The 15,955-nt window shown below is 37.4% G+C and overlaps 1 protein-coding gene across 2 annotated transcripts; it reads left to right on the top strand.

Annotated features, from left to right (window-relative positions):
* The first annotated feature begins 668 nt into the window (after window positions 1–668).
* On the top strand, window positions 669–15,842 carry LOC110375991 (proto-oncogene c-Rel). Of its 2 annotated transcripts, XM_064037598.1 has the most exons (18): window positions 669–848; window positions 3,431–3,522; window positions 5,137–5,259; window positions 7,158–7,271; window positions 8,468–8,554; window positions 8,742–8,831; window positions 9,086–9,199; window positions 9,424–9,537; window positions 9,793–9,861; window positions 9,970–10,065; window positions 11,005–11,163; window positions 11,493–11,674; window positions 11,961–12,178; window positions 12,379–12,534; window positions 12,788–12,869; window positions 13,220–13,279; window positions 13,597–13,649; window positions 13,743–15,842. In XM_064037598.1, the coding sequence occupies exons 2-18, from the start codon at window positions 3,503–3,505 to the stop codon at window positions 14,355–14,357; spliced, it is 2,352 nt and encodes a 783-aa protein (XP_063893668.1). In that variant the 5' UTR covers window positions 669–848; window positions 3,431–3,502; the 3' UTR covers window positions 14,358–15,842. The 2 variants fall into 2 exon arrangements, with proteins under 2 accessions (XP_063893668.1, XP_063893669.1); XM_064037599.1 differs by lacking the exon at window positions 9,086–9,199.
* Window positions 15,843–15,955: the final 113 nt, after the last annotated feature.

Raw genomic sequence — 15,955 nt, 5'->3', positions numbered from 1 at the left:
ATAATTAGGTACCTATAGTTACAAGAAAGTCTAAAACATTAAAAACTACAATAAACATAACATACATATTTCAGAGTGAATGTATAAAGTATGTAGCTTAATATGTTTATTAGAATTGTAACCGCTCGCTGATAGCTTTATAATTTTCGGTAGTTCTTTTATAATTTTCGGCGTAATAAATATTTTGCATTTAAGGCCGTAACCCGGTGAGTAATCGTTAATAGGTCGAGAGCCAGCGACCGAAAGAACTAAGTTAATGTATAAAGGCTTTTATTTTTTGAATTTAGTAATTTCCTCGATGAGGTGGGATAAAAAATTACGTGTTGCACTCGAGTGCAAAGATTTTTCACCTTGTGCTGTTTTGATTCCCTCGCGATACTCAGGATACTTTATTTAAGAATCCTTCGCTTGCTCGGTCATTACCTACCTAAAATTGAGCCCGCGGTTAAAAAGCAACTGTGCACTATTGTATAACTATTGTTTTTTATTTTCCAAAGCCCCCTTCAGTCAAACTGCATAGTATTCTTAATTTTTACCCACTTTATGGTAGATGCGCACTAAAGTTTCAGCTTTGATAAAATAACGTAGGTCTGGCGTTCACTGGCTCTTAGGCTATAAGCTGGTACAGTGAATATATAGGAGGCAAATGCCAGTTCTCTTGTCAGTCAGTCCCGGGACTCGGACCAAGTAACAACTGGTGCAGTGATAACAACTGAACATATACAGTGATAACAGGGAATTCCGATGTTTCGGAGTGTTGATAACAGTTTACTAGTAATTATGTAAAACAGTGTGTAACAACCCGGTTATCAGGTTGTGGGACCGGCAGACTTGTTGATTTACGGATAGTAAGTATTCTGTTGTTTATAAGAAACTTTTCTTTCAATGAAAAACTTTAGCTATTGACGATATGTCCATCAATCCAAATGGGGTGGATGCTTTCCAAATAGTTTCCTTAATATCTACGTATACCGATCAAATGTCATCTTCTAGCTTTTCTAATTGAAATCCATGTATCTAATCCAAATGACTCCATTAGCGGCCGACTATCAGAGTCGAAGACTCGCAATTAGGCAGCCGTTCGAATCGGCTGTGAATGTACAAAATCGCGTCCATTTTTTATAAAAGAAATGTCTATATCCTAATCTGTGCTCATCATCCGATCGCGTGGATGTCGGTTTGAACCTGAACACCCCCCTCTCTCTTTCCGCACCCCCGCTTTGGTGACGCCTACATCGCTAAATATTATCTACATAAACAGCACTTTGTGTCAAAATAGTTTATTTTTAGATGAAGTCATGGAATGTGTAAAATAAATGCGTTTAATTCCTATACAAGTCCAAGTCCTAAAACAAGATTTTTGAATAAAACATGTCGGGCCACGCTCGGTGGAGTTAACAAATAGTACAGTGACATCTCTCGGAAAATTAGGTTACTGTAACTTACAAAAACTAGATGGATTATGTATGATGGGTTTTCGTACGTTCCCTTTACTCAGTCATTGGTGATACCTATAAGATATGTAGAAAATGTCTAAACTCTAATCTCTTAATTTTCCTCATCAGTTAAAGTGACCATCATTACGTCATTGTTTTACGTGGATTAATAAATCATTAATACTAACTGTCTATTACCGAGTCAGTGTGGCTATTGTCACCCAATTTTGGCGAGTAACCTTCGAACATTGATGTACATATGTATGCCATCATATAACATTCGTCACAACCACATAAGTATTACATAGGATAGATAGATTCTTTATTATAATTAAGTATATGTGTCATTTTATTTACGACAGGAAATGTTTCCTTTGTGTTTTCGTGAAAGCAGTGGCACTTTAATTTGCAGTTTAGAGATTGTTATGTGACCGTATGTATAGTATAGTGTATGTAGACAATACGCGGGTAAGTTCGGTCCATGGCTCTTTTAAAAATTAATTAATGACAGATAAGAGTAACGGTTATCGTGTATAATTTTTTGTTTAAGCTCTACGGTTTTATCCTAACAGAAAAGTATCTGAGAGGTCCATATCTTCATCTAGTAATCGTTTGCTAGAAGTTCGAAGAGCAGGGGCCCGATTCTCCTAAGTTAATAATGTCAAAATCGAATAGAAATCGAATCGCAACATGATCGCAATAGCAGTTTTAACCATATCAAACGTTTATTTTAAGGAAAAAATAGCGGAATGCCACATACGCTTCAATCGTAATCGAGTCGGGATTGGATCTCAGTCGAATCGAGTCGAACGTGAATCGTATGTTGCTTAAGTAAAATTAGGAGAACCGGGCCCCTGCAATTGACTCAGTCTTTCATGCCTCCGGTACACCACTTGCAAGTAGCGAAAACCGCTAAAAAACCCGGTATTACTGGATTGAAATAATCAACTTGCACAGCTTTTTACATTCTTTGGTTCATTTTTATGAAGAAGTTAAGAAAAGTTCAAGGTTTAAGTTCACTATCAGAGCCCTATCTAGAGGTACATCGTTATAAGGCCCAAGCTAGAAGGACATATTATATTTATGATTGCCAAAAGAGTAACATACCGTAATCAGTAACCGAATTAACATTTTATACAACACCAATAAGCTTAAACGTCATTCTATTCTATTAGGAATTAGGAAGTGATAACCTTTAACCTACCGTATCATTCTGTGTTATCCAAATGGCGTTGTTTATTAAAACGCGCACTTCGCAACAGTTTGCGATATAAATATTAAACTTTTTCCACTTTTTTGCTGGGAAATTATTTTGATAAAGCCATTACATAATATTTTCTAAGGTTTGTTTGTAATCGGACGTGGTATTTAGTAGGATAACTTTTATGGATATCGTCACACATTAGGTACTATGAAAGTTACTTCGTAATGCAAATTGAAAATAACAATGGGCCTAGGACACTTCCCTGAGGAACACCGAATTTATTTAGGTCTTCTGAGAAATACTTGAGTAGTAGTATCTCAGATTTACCAAGGCTCAGACATATTTGGGTAGGGACTGAAATGACACTGCATACCTAACTGAAGGCCGTCTATTTTTATACATTATCAGCTTATTACTGCTCAATTTAGTGTAAACAAAGTATATTTAGGCGGAAAAGTATCACGGCATCTGTTATTTTTATTCGCGATAAAACGTCAAAACGGTTTGTCGGTGAACTTAGATTGGATTGTCCCCTTCAGATAGGATAAAACTCTGACAGACTCGTTAGATGCTTCTTGTTGCTGGGGAGTTTGTTGCGCCACTTCTTCTTCCCAGCAAAAACACATAGGAAGTGGTGAAGGGTGGGCGTTTTGGAGGCGTCTTTTGTAAATTCCTGACGTTCGAAAAGTGCTGTTTTGCATCTAAGTTTGAATAAACGGTTCTTGATTTTGATCTTAATTAAACCTAAAGCGGGAAGAAGGTCGAGAAATATATATTTTTTTCTCTGTAGGAAAGCCGATACTTGCGAAGAGTGGATCCGTTACTGTGAGAGTGCTTCATCTCCTCACGGAGGCCTTCAGACATGAGGCATCCCAAAGAAAGGTAAGCTTTATACCATCCTAGTCTTATGAGCGGCGGTGGTCGTATTACCAACACTTATCAAATTATATATTTAGGTATTAACTTACACTAGTTTTAACTTTCTCAAAGTAGTACCTGTCCTATATGTACCTACCTGCTTAATATTTTTTTTTTAAAGTCATTGATAGATTTTAAATCACGACATCACGGTAGGTATAGCCTATATAGAAAATAGTTTATGTCAAATGCTTGCAGATAATGAAGCTTTCTAATGGTGAATGATTTTTTTAAATCATTTGAGTAGTTTTTGAGTTTATCCGTTACAAACTAACAAACAAGAAAAAATACTTCTTTATAATTTAGTAGGTATAGATTTGAACAATTGTTATACGAAACCAAACTGCCGGTATATGCCAGGGTGTCGCCGTCAACGGAAACTTCTAGGAGGACATCATCATCGTAAGACCCTTAACAAGAAAACAAATATTTTCAGTTTGTTTATAACCCCATGGATGCCATGGGGTTATCACAAAAATTGCTTTTGTCATTTCATCCTATTTCCATTTCCTCATTTTTACCTATATTACAAGTATTTATTGTACAAGCCCGTTTTACGAAGTGCCTTATTGAACTCTTGTAACGTAACCATAGCGCGATGTAAGTTCCGCACAACCCGGAGCAACGCCATCTGTTGACCAAATCTAGTAATGTGCAGTTGGGACGTTTTGTGCTTGTTTTTTAAGATAATCAGATGTAAATTACCCTGCAGGGTACTGAAAACATTTTCCTTATCTGCTCTGATATTATACAAATAGACTTTTAGCGTGTGCGTTACCCAGGCCAGATGTTGTCGAAAATGGTAATTTTTAGTCTTTAGACTTCTTATTGAGAGTGCTGGGACCAATTGAAATGTTTTTTCATTTAATGAAATAACCTTTAAGATATGCATTATTTTGGTTTTATTATTGCCGAACAAATTTAAACTAAGTCCTAGGAAGTCATGTACAAAATATGATAAGAATCCGCTTAACCATTTCAGAGATCTAGCAAAACCAAAAACGTTACCCCAGGAAAATCTCTAATAACTTCGCAACCGAAGAAAGTACAAATACAAAATATGGCACAACATTTACTTTATCTAGACAACTAATTTTATAGGTAATATTTATTTAAATATTCCCATTAGAAAGAAAAAGGTCTGGCTGGGGTAACGTTACTCCAGCAGGAAATATTTTTGTGAAATAATTAAAAAACTATAAGTGCAACAAATTTAAAAATGTGCGCAACAATTACAGAAGCCGCACAACTAATTATCTATAAGATTAAAATTACCATTTTCGACAACATCTGGCCTGGGCAACGCACACACTTTTAGCTTTATACCCACCTAATGAGTAGATTTTCGTAAAATCCCTTCTTGATTCTTAACAGACGACTATCACTCTATAAAGAACCAACCTAACCAAGTTTGTAAGTCTTTATAGTTTCTGAGTTGTCGTAATTAATTAGTCAGTAGTATTCCGCTTTTAATTTAACATCAAATGAGTGTAATACAACTCTTAGATTAATTTTTACCTGTTACTTTTTTCTATATACCTACCTAAGTACGAAATTCAATGACAGAATGCCTTTCAGCTTCAACAATAACCCTTCTTCGGGTCAGAAGAGAGCCAGCAGCGCAGGCGCAAGCAATGTGTCGTCCACTAGCCAAGAGCCTAGGCCGATAGTTGTCGATGAACCGGCTATCACCAACGGAAGGTACGTACCTCTTTACGTCGGTAAAGTTTGAATTTATTGGAAACTATGGGTTTCCCGCGGTCTCAACCACGTCTTGTGGAAACTTCTTTCGATGCTGTGATAAAATATAGCTTTTTTTACTCTGGCATAGTCAAATCTCCTAATGGTGAAGATTCTTTCAAATCGCTTTTGTAGTTTCAAAGCTTTTAGGATACGTAGGTACCAACAAACAAAATGTTTCCTCTTTATTATATTGATAGGTATAGATAACCAGCCGTTTTCACGCGGTTTCACCCGCTTTCCGTGGGAATTACTGCCCGTCCTGGGATAAAATAAAGGTACCATAAGTTACTCGCAGGCAGATAATGTAGCTTTCTCAAGGTGAAAGAAAAAAAATTCTCTTGAAATATAAGTGCCTATAGATATAGATTTGAACTCCTGTTATAGAAACTTTAACAAGCAAATAAATATTTTGATTATAACCCCATAGCGCCCATGGGGTTATCACAAAAATTCGTACTACGTTCTAGTAAGTACGTTGCACAAATCAAAGTAAATAGCTCCAGCGTTCATGCTCCTTTTACTAAGTTTACCTTATTGAACTCTTGTAACGTAACCATACCGCGATGCAAGTTTCGCACAACACGGAGCAACGCCATCTGTTGACCAAATGTGGTAACGTGCACTTGGGACGTTTTGTGCTTATTTTGTAACATAATCTGATAAAAATAGGCCCGCAGGGTATTGAAAACATTTTCTTTATCTGCTCTCATATTATACAAAAACTTTTAGCTTTGTACCTAATATAAACATTGTGGAATGCAAATAAATAATATGAATATGAATAAATCCCCGTTTTACCCCTTAGGGTTCGATTTTCGTAAAATCCCTTCTCGATTCATTTAAATCGAATGATGTAAGGATAATTTCGTTTTAAATTAAATAGGTACCTACTTAGTGAACAACGTATTTCTCTAGCCTTCCTCGATAAATGGCTACTTAACTAACACTGAAATAATGTTTCATATCCGACTAAGCTTCTCTTCAGCTTCATACTATCTTTTATAGTTCCAATAAATAAAAATAATACAGAAAACAAGAAAGAAAGTCTAAAACAAACTCCATGGTACAGTTAGAGTTTGGTAGGTAGGCAGGCCCGCCGTAAGCGGGCGTGCAGCGCATGCACCGCACGCGGGCGGCACGTCCTAGGGGCGGCAAATCTAGCGAGTTATCACGTTATATTTAAAAAATACAATATCTTTTTACTAATGATTCGTCCTTACATATGAATTGTATCTTACAAGTTGACTTTTCAACGGGAAACCCACCAAATAACATATTTTACTGACTTTAAACATTGTTATAGATATTTAAGTGCGTTAGTTTAAGTTAATCACAATCTTTCAATACATAGGGGCCACTTGGGTAATGATTGCACTGCATTTATGCCCTAAGCAATTGCTTGCTAATAATGCCCTAATTAATTGCTTAGTTTGCTTATGGGCTAACCCAGGACTGCTTAGGTTACTCTGAACATTTCAAGTAAATAAAAAGTTATGTGTAATGTATGTTATGTATTGCAATAGTTATTTATCCAAAAGTAGGTTGGTTTTCTGCAATCAGAGCGGTGCATGTACATATTTTTTTCTGTTGGACAAGTAAGATGGATATCAATGGGGGGTCCGGATCCCCTGGATCCGCCCTCCTCCCCCTTATATATTTTTTGACAAAACGTATGTAGTCGTAGGGCGGCATAATCAGTTTTGCACGCTGGCGAACAAACAGCTAGCGGCGGGCCTGTAGGTAGGTAATAGGTATTTAATGAATAACACTGTGAACAAAGTCTAGTTAGACAATACATTCTCGAAAACATTAATTCAACAATTTGTTGTCTTTGTGAAGCTTTATCTTGTGTCCAGTGCGATGGCTCCCGCGCCGCAGTCGAGCACGAGCGGCGCGCGCGCAGCCACCGAGCACTCTCCCAGCTACGAGCCAGACTTCATGTACGTGGAACAAATCCCTAGCAATTGGAGGTAGGTACCCAAATTAACATGCGTGATGAAAAAACTAAGAAAAACTTCCTCAAGTCTTATTAATTTCGAAATAGACGCGAGATTAGGTCCACGTTAGGTATTAGGTACCCATGTTGGTAAGCGGTAATAAGAGATAAATTATTAGGTAAGTATTTTGTGATATGCATTATATAATGTTACGTTTTAAATTGTATAAGTAATAGGTACCTACTTTCGTATGTACCTAGTTTATGTCGCTTAGTTCTTACTTGTATTTAGCAGTATCTACATTTCCAGACAAAAATGAAAAGAAAACAACTTCAACAATAAACAGGGAAGCCCTGCACTGAAACTGTGATAAGTAGCTATGCGAGTTCAGGTTCAAAAAAACAACCAGGGCCCCGATTCTCCTAAATTAATAATGTCAAAATCGAATAGAAATCGAATCGCAATATGATCGTAATAGCAGTTTTAACCATATCGGGCATTCTGCTACTAATAAAAGACCAATCGTATTCGATTGACATTTGATTGGTGTGCGATTGGTCTGCTATTTTGATGATTTTGGTATATACGGTAGTTTGCTGTACAATCATTTTGCAATCGTAATTCATTTGCAGACAAAATGATTCATTATTGAATGACAGAAAAGGATAAAAACGTTTATTTCAAAGAAAAAAATAGCGGAATGCCACATACGCTTCAATAGTAATCGAGTCGGGATTGGGTCTCAGTCGAATCGAGTCGAACGTCAATCGAAGGTCGCTTAAGTAAAATTAGGAGAATCGGGCCCCTGATAATAGATAGCAATTTAATTATCATCAACGAATGGATAACTCGCATTAACTCCATTAAGAAATAAATAAATTATATTCAAAATACTTCTTATCATGAAAATAATAACAAAAAAACCGGGGCAAGTTTGTAATATTAGTATAGATATAGGTAGTTTTTTGAACAACAGTTGTTGGAACCTTTACAAGCAAATAAATATTTTAAGTTTCATTAGAACCCCATAGCGCCCATGGGGTTATCACAATTTTGTTTGACTATTCTGACTAAACAGAATTGAATTCCATAATCTGAGAAGACATATTATTTTCTATAAGCCCCTATTACTAAGTTTGCCTTTTTGGATTCTAGGCAATATATTATCGCCAACTCAGCCTTTAATAAAATAAGATTTCAACAATTTGTTATCTTTATCTTGTGTCCAGTGCGATGTCTCCCGCAACGTCATCCAGTGTGTACTCTCCTGGCTGGCAGCCTGACTTCATGTCCTTTGAACAACCCCCCAGCAACAGGTAGGTGTACCCAAATTAATAGCCATGATGAATGAAAAAAGTGATTAGCCCGTCTTTTAGAGGTAGATAACAAAAAACAATGGACACGTATTTTTTATTTAATTCTTACAAACAAATAACAGCGAACATGTAACACGATTGAATTAGTGTCACGTCACTTCTGAGTACAAATTTATCTTGTATCCAGTGCGATGTCTCCCGCGCTTTCACCCAGCGTGTACTCTCCTCGCTACGAGTCTGACTTCAGGTACATGGAACAACCCTTCAGCAATACCAGGTAGATACCCAAATGAATGGACATGATGAAGGAAAAAAGTAATATTAACATAACCATGATAAAATCCGTAGGTAACAACAGTTTGATTTAAATATCTAATATTCGCGTAAGTGTCAGAAATCAATATGAAAAAAGTAATCACTATAATAATGGACATTTGATTTTTAATTTCTTTCACCAATAAATAACAACGAAGATACAACACGTTAGAATTTTTTGTAACGTCACTTCTGAGTACAAAATCTGGTGTCCAGTGCGATGACTCCCGCGCCGCAGCCGAGCGCGAGCGGCGTGCGCGCAGACAGCGTGTTCTCTCCTGGCTACGAGCCTGACATCATATACGTGGAACAACCCTTCAGCAATATGAGGTAGGTACTCAAATTAATAGACATAACGAATGAAAATAACTAATTAGTCCGACTTTTAGATAGATATATATAACCCTAAAATAATGGACACATAGGTATTTTTTTATTTTCTCTCACAAACAAATAAAAGCAAAAATACAACACGTTAGAATATTTTGTTACGTCACTTCTAAGTACAAACCTTACGCGTTAAACAATTTGTCATCTTTGTATCTTGTGTCCAGTGCGATGTCTTCCGAGCCACAGCCAAGCACGTCCGGCGCGCACGCAGCCAGCGTCTACTCTCCTGCCTACGAGTCTGACTTCATGTACGTCGAACAACCCCCCAGCAATAGGAGGTACTCAACAGAATTATAAGTGTACTAGCTTTGTTTCCGATCGTCGTGTGTCACCATCTTGTCATGATGAGTTCCTTTTGAATAGGTGGTTCTCAGCTGCACCATCTACAACAGATCTCTATCAGACAGATCTTTGACAGTATCTAGTTACAGGTAGTCGGAAGCCAGAAACAGACTGCCAGTCTTACAAAGCCGTATCAGATCTTCAATGTCCAGTATCTATTTCTTGTGTTCATAGTTGTTTCTTGTTCCCAGTGAGTTACCTCTAGCAGAACAGCCGAGCACAAGTAGAGGAGCTTACACCGGGCCCGCTGGGTACAGAAGGTACACCCAAACATTTTACTTATTAGTATAATATAATCCATTACAAGATTCGTAGTAAACATTAACTCAACAATTTGTTATCTTTGTGAAACTTTATCTTGTGTCCAGTGCGATGGCTCCCGCGCCGCAGCCGAATGCGAGAGGCGCGCGCGCACCTAACGTGCCCAGAGTCGAGATTATAGAACAGCCGGCTCGGTACAGAAGGTAAATATACCTACAAACATTTTACTTATTAAAACTCTTTTTCATTTAACTTTAAACATTATAGAGAAAATGCCCACCAAAGGGATTGGAAACCGACCGTCTACTAAATATACAAGTTGTCAATTTGACATTGATAAAAGGAAAAGCTTCGACTCACTAATAACTTCGAAACTGTCGCGCGATTAGCTGTCCACGTTAGGTATGTTGTTACACAGTAGGTAAGAGATAAATAATTAGGTATTTTGTAACTCGTGACATGTATTAAATAAAGTTAAAACAAAAATGCAGCATCATTATTGTTTTAAATAAGTAGTAGGTACTTTTGTAGATAGTCTATGTAGGTACATACATTTATTAGAACATTTCCAGACAAAAAAATAAACAAAACAACTTTGTTTACAGAGTTGATCCAAATTAAAAAACATGGGGAAGTCCCGTGTTTCATAACTGTGATAAGTAGACGTACGCGAGTTCAAGTGTAAAACAACAACAAAAACAGGCCGCAATTCAATGCAGAAAATAAATAAATTTTATACAAAATACTTCGTAACATGAAAATGATAAGAAAGTAAAATTGGAGCAAGTTATCAAAAATAAAATACCTACCAAATTGATACTTTGATTCGAATAGGTACTTTTATCTGACGCAAAGGGTTGACATGACATGATCTTTAAATACAAAATGAAATACACAAAAACAATAACGATAATATAATCAATCATATCAGCAGAGATCAGCCAGCTGCGCAAGATCAGGGGCGCGATTTTACTGTACTTAAGCGACATACCTACGATTCACATCGCTGCAACATGCTCTAACTAACGCAAGTCATAAATAATACGTATCATCTGCCTAGCCTTTTTACAGACAAGTACTTTTCAAAATTACACAATGTGATTCGTTTTGAGTAGTATGTGTTTGTTGCTCGTTTGTCCCAGATTCCGGTACTTTACTGAGGTGGACTCAGCGGGCTCGATTCGCGGCGAGCACTATACGGAGGAGCACAAAACATACCCCACTATCAGGATACTGGGCTTCAGAGGACGCGTCATCATCATCGTGTGTACTCTCACCAAGGACAGCCCTGGGGCTTACAAGTCAGTAATAACACAAACACAGCATAGAAGCAGAGAATCAAATCAAATAATTCATTTCCAAAAGCATAATCACACTTTTACATGGTCAAATTACTTAAATACACATATCTTTACCGAAAAATAAAGCGAACATTTTTGTTTTTTCCTCTTGTTATACTGAAAAAGCGAGTCCAGTAGGGTGTCTGAAAGAATTGTTGATAACTGACTAAACCTTTATGTACTCGCTTTATGTTCTCCCTTACATACTTTCTCTTCTACTTGCTCTATATATCTACATAACATACCGTCATTTTACAACCTCTGTAGTTTTTGATAATTGTTTACCGCAGGGTGCATCCAGCGTGTCTAGTGGGTGATAATTGCATGTATCACATACTTCAAGAAGAAGTAGATGTAACTGAGGACAACTGCGTCTTTGAGTTCAACAACCTTCGCATTCAATACGTGGCAAGTAAGAACGTCAACGAAGAGCTCCAGTTGAGGAAGAAACTTAGAATTGATCCGTTTAAACGTAAGTTACCTATAACATTTTTTTTATTTCTAGGAAGTAGGCGGTTAGGTACTTAATCTTTTCTATCAGTAATTTGTAAAAAAATATTTGGACGTATCTCAGCCCGTTTGGACCATTGCACTAACATTAAGTCTACTTAGCACTGGCATATATCTTCTTCCCCAACCACCCTTCACCACTGCCTAATGAGCTCATCTTTTTTCCCCGTATGGCATCTCGTTCAACTTATTAGGCCGTGTAGGTACAGCTTAACCGGGCTTTTCCCTTACATTGTTACTATTTACAGAGGGGTATGGGCACAAGCGGCTAAGTAAAGTAGACCTGCACGCTGTGAGGCTGTGTTTCCACGTGTTCGAGAAAGGCGCGAGTCGCGAGCTGGCACCACCTGTCGTCTCTGACATCATCTATGACAGCAAGTTCACTGGCGACCTGACTATCAAGGATTTTTGCTACCACTCCGGGCCCACTACTGGCGGGACTAAAATTATTTTCGTGTCTAAACAGGTGAGAGTGACTTAGAAGGACACTTTGTAAAGTACGGCGAAAAAGTTAAAAGTAAGGAAAGAAGGTAGATACAGTTCGGTGAATGCCTTATTTTCTGACAAAAGTCTTAAATAACAAATAAGATAAAATAAAGTTTTGGACCATTTCTCATATCAAAACTTCAAAGATTGCAAATATCGAATAGGGACTTTATTTTCCAGGTTTCAAAAGGGGACATCGAAGTATTCTTTTACGAAATAGAAAACGGAGTCATAGTGTGGGAGGCGCCGGCTACTGACATAAGAGTATACGAAAGGACTGCCATATCCTGTCTCAGCCCGCCTTATAGGGACAGGATCATCAACAACGATGTGCAGGTGAGCACAAAACTGTGCTAAATATAATAAATAAAATATTGAACTTATTATAAATTAATTTGTCATACGTACAGATTTTAAGTAAGGCTATGCCTTTGTAAACACAGCAAAATAGACAGTCAATCTGTCACACAGCAAAATAACAGTAAATCTGTGTACATCGCTAATACTTAGCTGTTGGAATCAGTCAGCATCTTCGCTATCGTGCCGTCGTCGTCATCTGCAGCTGAACCCCTGATCGTTGATTTTCCAGGTGTTCTACCACCTTCGGAGGCCATCGCACAACAGCACCGGGACCCCTGCGCGGTTCACATACAGGGCAGAACAGGACGATGGTAAGCTCACTACACTGACGGATCATCTGCCTAGCTTTCCTCCCAACTACGTGGCGGTCGCCTTCCAGTCTAACCGGATGCAGCAGTATATCAGTGTTTACATGGAGCGACTGCCTATCTGGCATCCTTAACCTGAATTCCCAGTCAACCCGATACCCCTTGGAATCCCTTAGTTGTCAGACTTTCTGACTTCTGACTGCCCGTAACTTACGGGACGATCAGACGATCTTTGGCCCTAAACTAAAAATGTTCAAATGACAGCCGGGTCACCAATTTAATATAGATTGATAAACTGACAACAACATTGTCCACTTTGTTATGTGTACTAATGTCTTAATCATTGATTTCAGAGGAAGTAGTAAGAGCAAAGAAACGCAAGTCATTACTTCCCATTGTGCGGGAGTATATAGGTATGGAATTACTACTTTATTAATAGTAATAGTCATTGGAAACATAGTGTGTTTTAGTCAGCACCCATCCACAATCAGACCCTCATTCAAATATGCATTTATCGAAAGACATATGTATTTCTAAGTAGAAAAAAAGTTATTTCTAAATCAAATTAAACTTAACTTGCCTTAGGCGCTCCCTAGACAATCAATTAAATTGCGCAATGTTAGGTACGAATTGTGACTAATATTTTTATTGTAAGTATTTTTGCACAATATAATTCTAGAATCCTCTTTAGAATGCATTTTATTCCGGTTTGTATATTAATATATTGCAGATTGGCAGCCGCCGGTAACTCCTCCACAGGACTACGCAATGCAATTTGATCAGGTACAAATTCCGAACTCATAGAAAGTCCGAATTACTTGGACTTAATTCGAGCAACTATAAAAACTGTAACTAATGTTTTTACTTTTCTATCAGAATGGGGAACCGCTACCTGGTCCAAGCCGACCTCGAACATTCCACTCTGACGTGCCTGCCAGCTACTCTGGCGTGCCTGCCAGCTACTCTGACGTGCCTGCCAGCTACTCTGGCGTGCCTGCCAGCTACTCTGACGTGCCTGCCAGCTACTCTGACGTGCCTGCCAGCTACTCTGACGTGCCTGCCAGCTACTCTGGCGTGCCTGCCAGCTACTCTGGCGTGCCTGCCAGCTACTCTGACGTGCCTGCCAGCTACTCTGACGTGCCTGCCAGCTACTCTGGCGTGCCTGCCAGCTACTCTGACGTGCCTGCCAGCTACTCTGACGTGCCTGCCAGCTACTCTGGCGTGCCTGCCAGCTACTCTGGCGCGCCTGTTTTAAACCGAGTCAACTCTGTCAGCACGCATTTTGAGCAATTACATGTGCATCCTGAGCAACCAGAATCGCATCATGAGCAACCAGGATCACAGTTTGCGCTAATTAATGAAAACAACGAGGCTGCTGATTATAATAAACAGGAATCTCTGCCATCACCCTATGACAACCAAAATGATGAAACTGACACCAATGACGAATTTGACTTGGATGATATCTACTTAAATGGTTATTTCGATTAAGTTATTGCCTAGTCTAGTATTTCTTTATAACAAAGAAACATCGCTTAATGTCTAAGTTATAAGTTGTAAGTTGCATAGCATAGTGGAACATGGACTAGAAGATGTGATCACCACGCTAGCATAATGGCAGATCGGTGATGTATATTTTAATAATGTGTTCAATTTTTTTATCACCAAAGTGCCATCTTGATATTAAGTAATAATTCAATATTGACCTATCAGGTTTTATTATGTAAGTAAATCTTAATATATAAAAGAAAGTCGTGTTAATAACGCTACTTATAACTCAAGAATGACTGAATAGTTTGAGATGAAAATATTTTTTGAAAATGTTTATAACTTTGAAAGTTTTACAGGTGCTTGAAAAGTAACCTTTGAAAGGAAGACGAAACGCTCAATTAAAATATTTGTTATGTATTATGTAAGACAGAGTTAAAGATCTATCTTTAATCAGGTTTTGTGTTGTATGCATGGTCTGACCGTTTTTTGGTGCAGTTGACAGTCTTGTCAGACAGTAGAAAAATGCTACTTTCCCTTTTAAATTGACAGCTGAAAACTGCATAAAAGATTCTCACAGAACATTCAGTGCTCCTTTATTTGGTATGTACTATGTTGAATCTCTATTAATAGTAAGTAAAGTCTGCACAGTTGTGTATAATATTATAAATTGAATCTTGTACAATAAATAGTGGCTCCGAAGTACCTAATGCGACTATTTTTGATCAAGCACTAACACCCAATCCAAACATAATAGATTATATCGGATTATAAAGGGTGTCATATTGATTGAGTGGATTAGGTACTGAGAGATTATTACGTTTTAAAATAGTGTTAAGTTAGTTTAATTATTTTTATTGCTTCATCTCCTTTTTAGTTATGTTAGAATTTAAAAAAAAAAACATAAAATGTAAAAAAAAATCCTTTGACCCAGCTAGAGAGTACCTACCTACTTAGGTATAATAAGTATTTTTTTTTAACGTTTTCCGTACTGAGGTATTTATTTATTTATTGCAAAATACACACATACAGTATAGAAATGCATCCTTATGCTAGGTATACATTACCCTGTCAGGGCGCAGCAAATCTTTACTAAGCTACCTCATCATTTTTATAATAACTTTAAGGTTTATTAAAGCTACCTCACACAATAGTCACGTTTTTACATGATGTATTTAATTTTTATAATTAAAAAAACCCTGTTTTATACAATAAGTATTATTTTTGTGGTTCTCTGGTAATACCTACCTATGTGCTGGTACTTTAGCAGATTTCATAAATGTACTGATAATGACTGATACTTGCATTTTAACAATAAGAAATATGAAGAAACATAATCTGGTCCTAATACTGTAACGGTAGGCCTCCCGCGTGTGGACTTCTGCCAGTGACCTAATACCCTAGCCAAAGGCAAGCTTTATCTCAAAGAGGCTGTATAGCCTCATAGGTGCCAGTCAAACTGACGAATTTATTAACGCCATAATTTTATTAGTGTTTTTTATATTTATTTTGACGTTTTTAATAAATATTTTAATTATATTTTTCGTAGTTTTTATTGACTGAACAAAAACCTTTTCTCTTTACTTACCTTACTTAGTTGT

The sequence above is a fragment of the Helicoverpa armigera genome, chromosome 13 (genome assembly GCF_030705265.1).
Source record: "Helicoverpa armigera isolate CAAS_96S chromosome 13, ASM3070526v1, whole genome shotgun sequence".
Classification (NCBI taxonomy): Eukaryota; Metazoa; Arthropoda; class Insecta; order Lepidoptera; family Noctuidae; genus Helicoverpa; species Helicoverpa armigera.
This window is presented reverse-complemented; position numbering and strand designations above follow the sequence as displayed.

Excerpts from the sequence above, each read along its gene's own strand:
- LOC110375991 (XM_064037598.1), top strand. The coding sequence starts at position 3,503 with ATGAGGCATCCCAAAGAAAG. Across the intron at positions 12,535-12,787 it reads TCATCAACAACGATGTGCAG|GTGTTCTACCACCTTCGGAG; the intron begins GTGAGCACAAAA and ends TTGATTTTCCAG. Across the intron at positions 13,650-13,742 it reads ACGCAATGCAATTTGATCAG|AATGGGGAACCGCTACCTGG; the intron begins GTACAAATTCCG and ends CTTTTCTATCAG.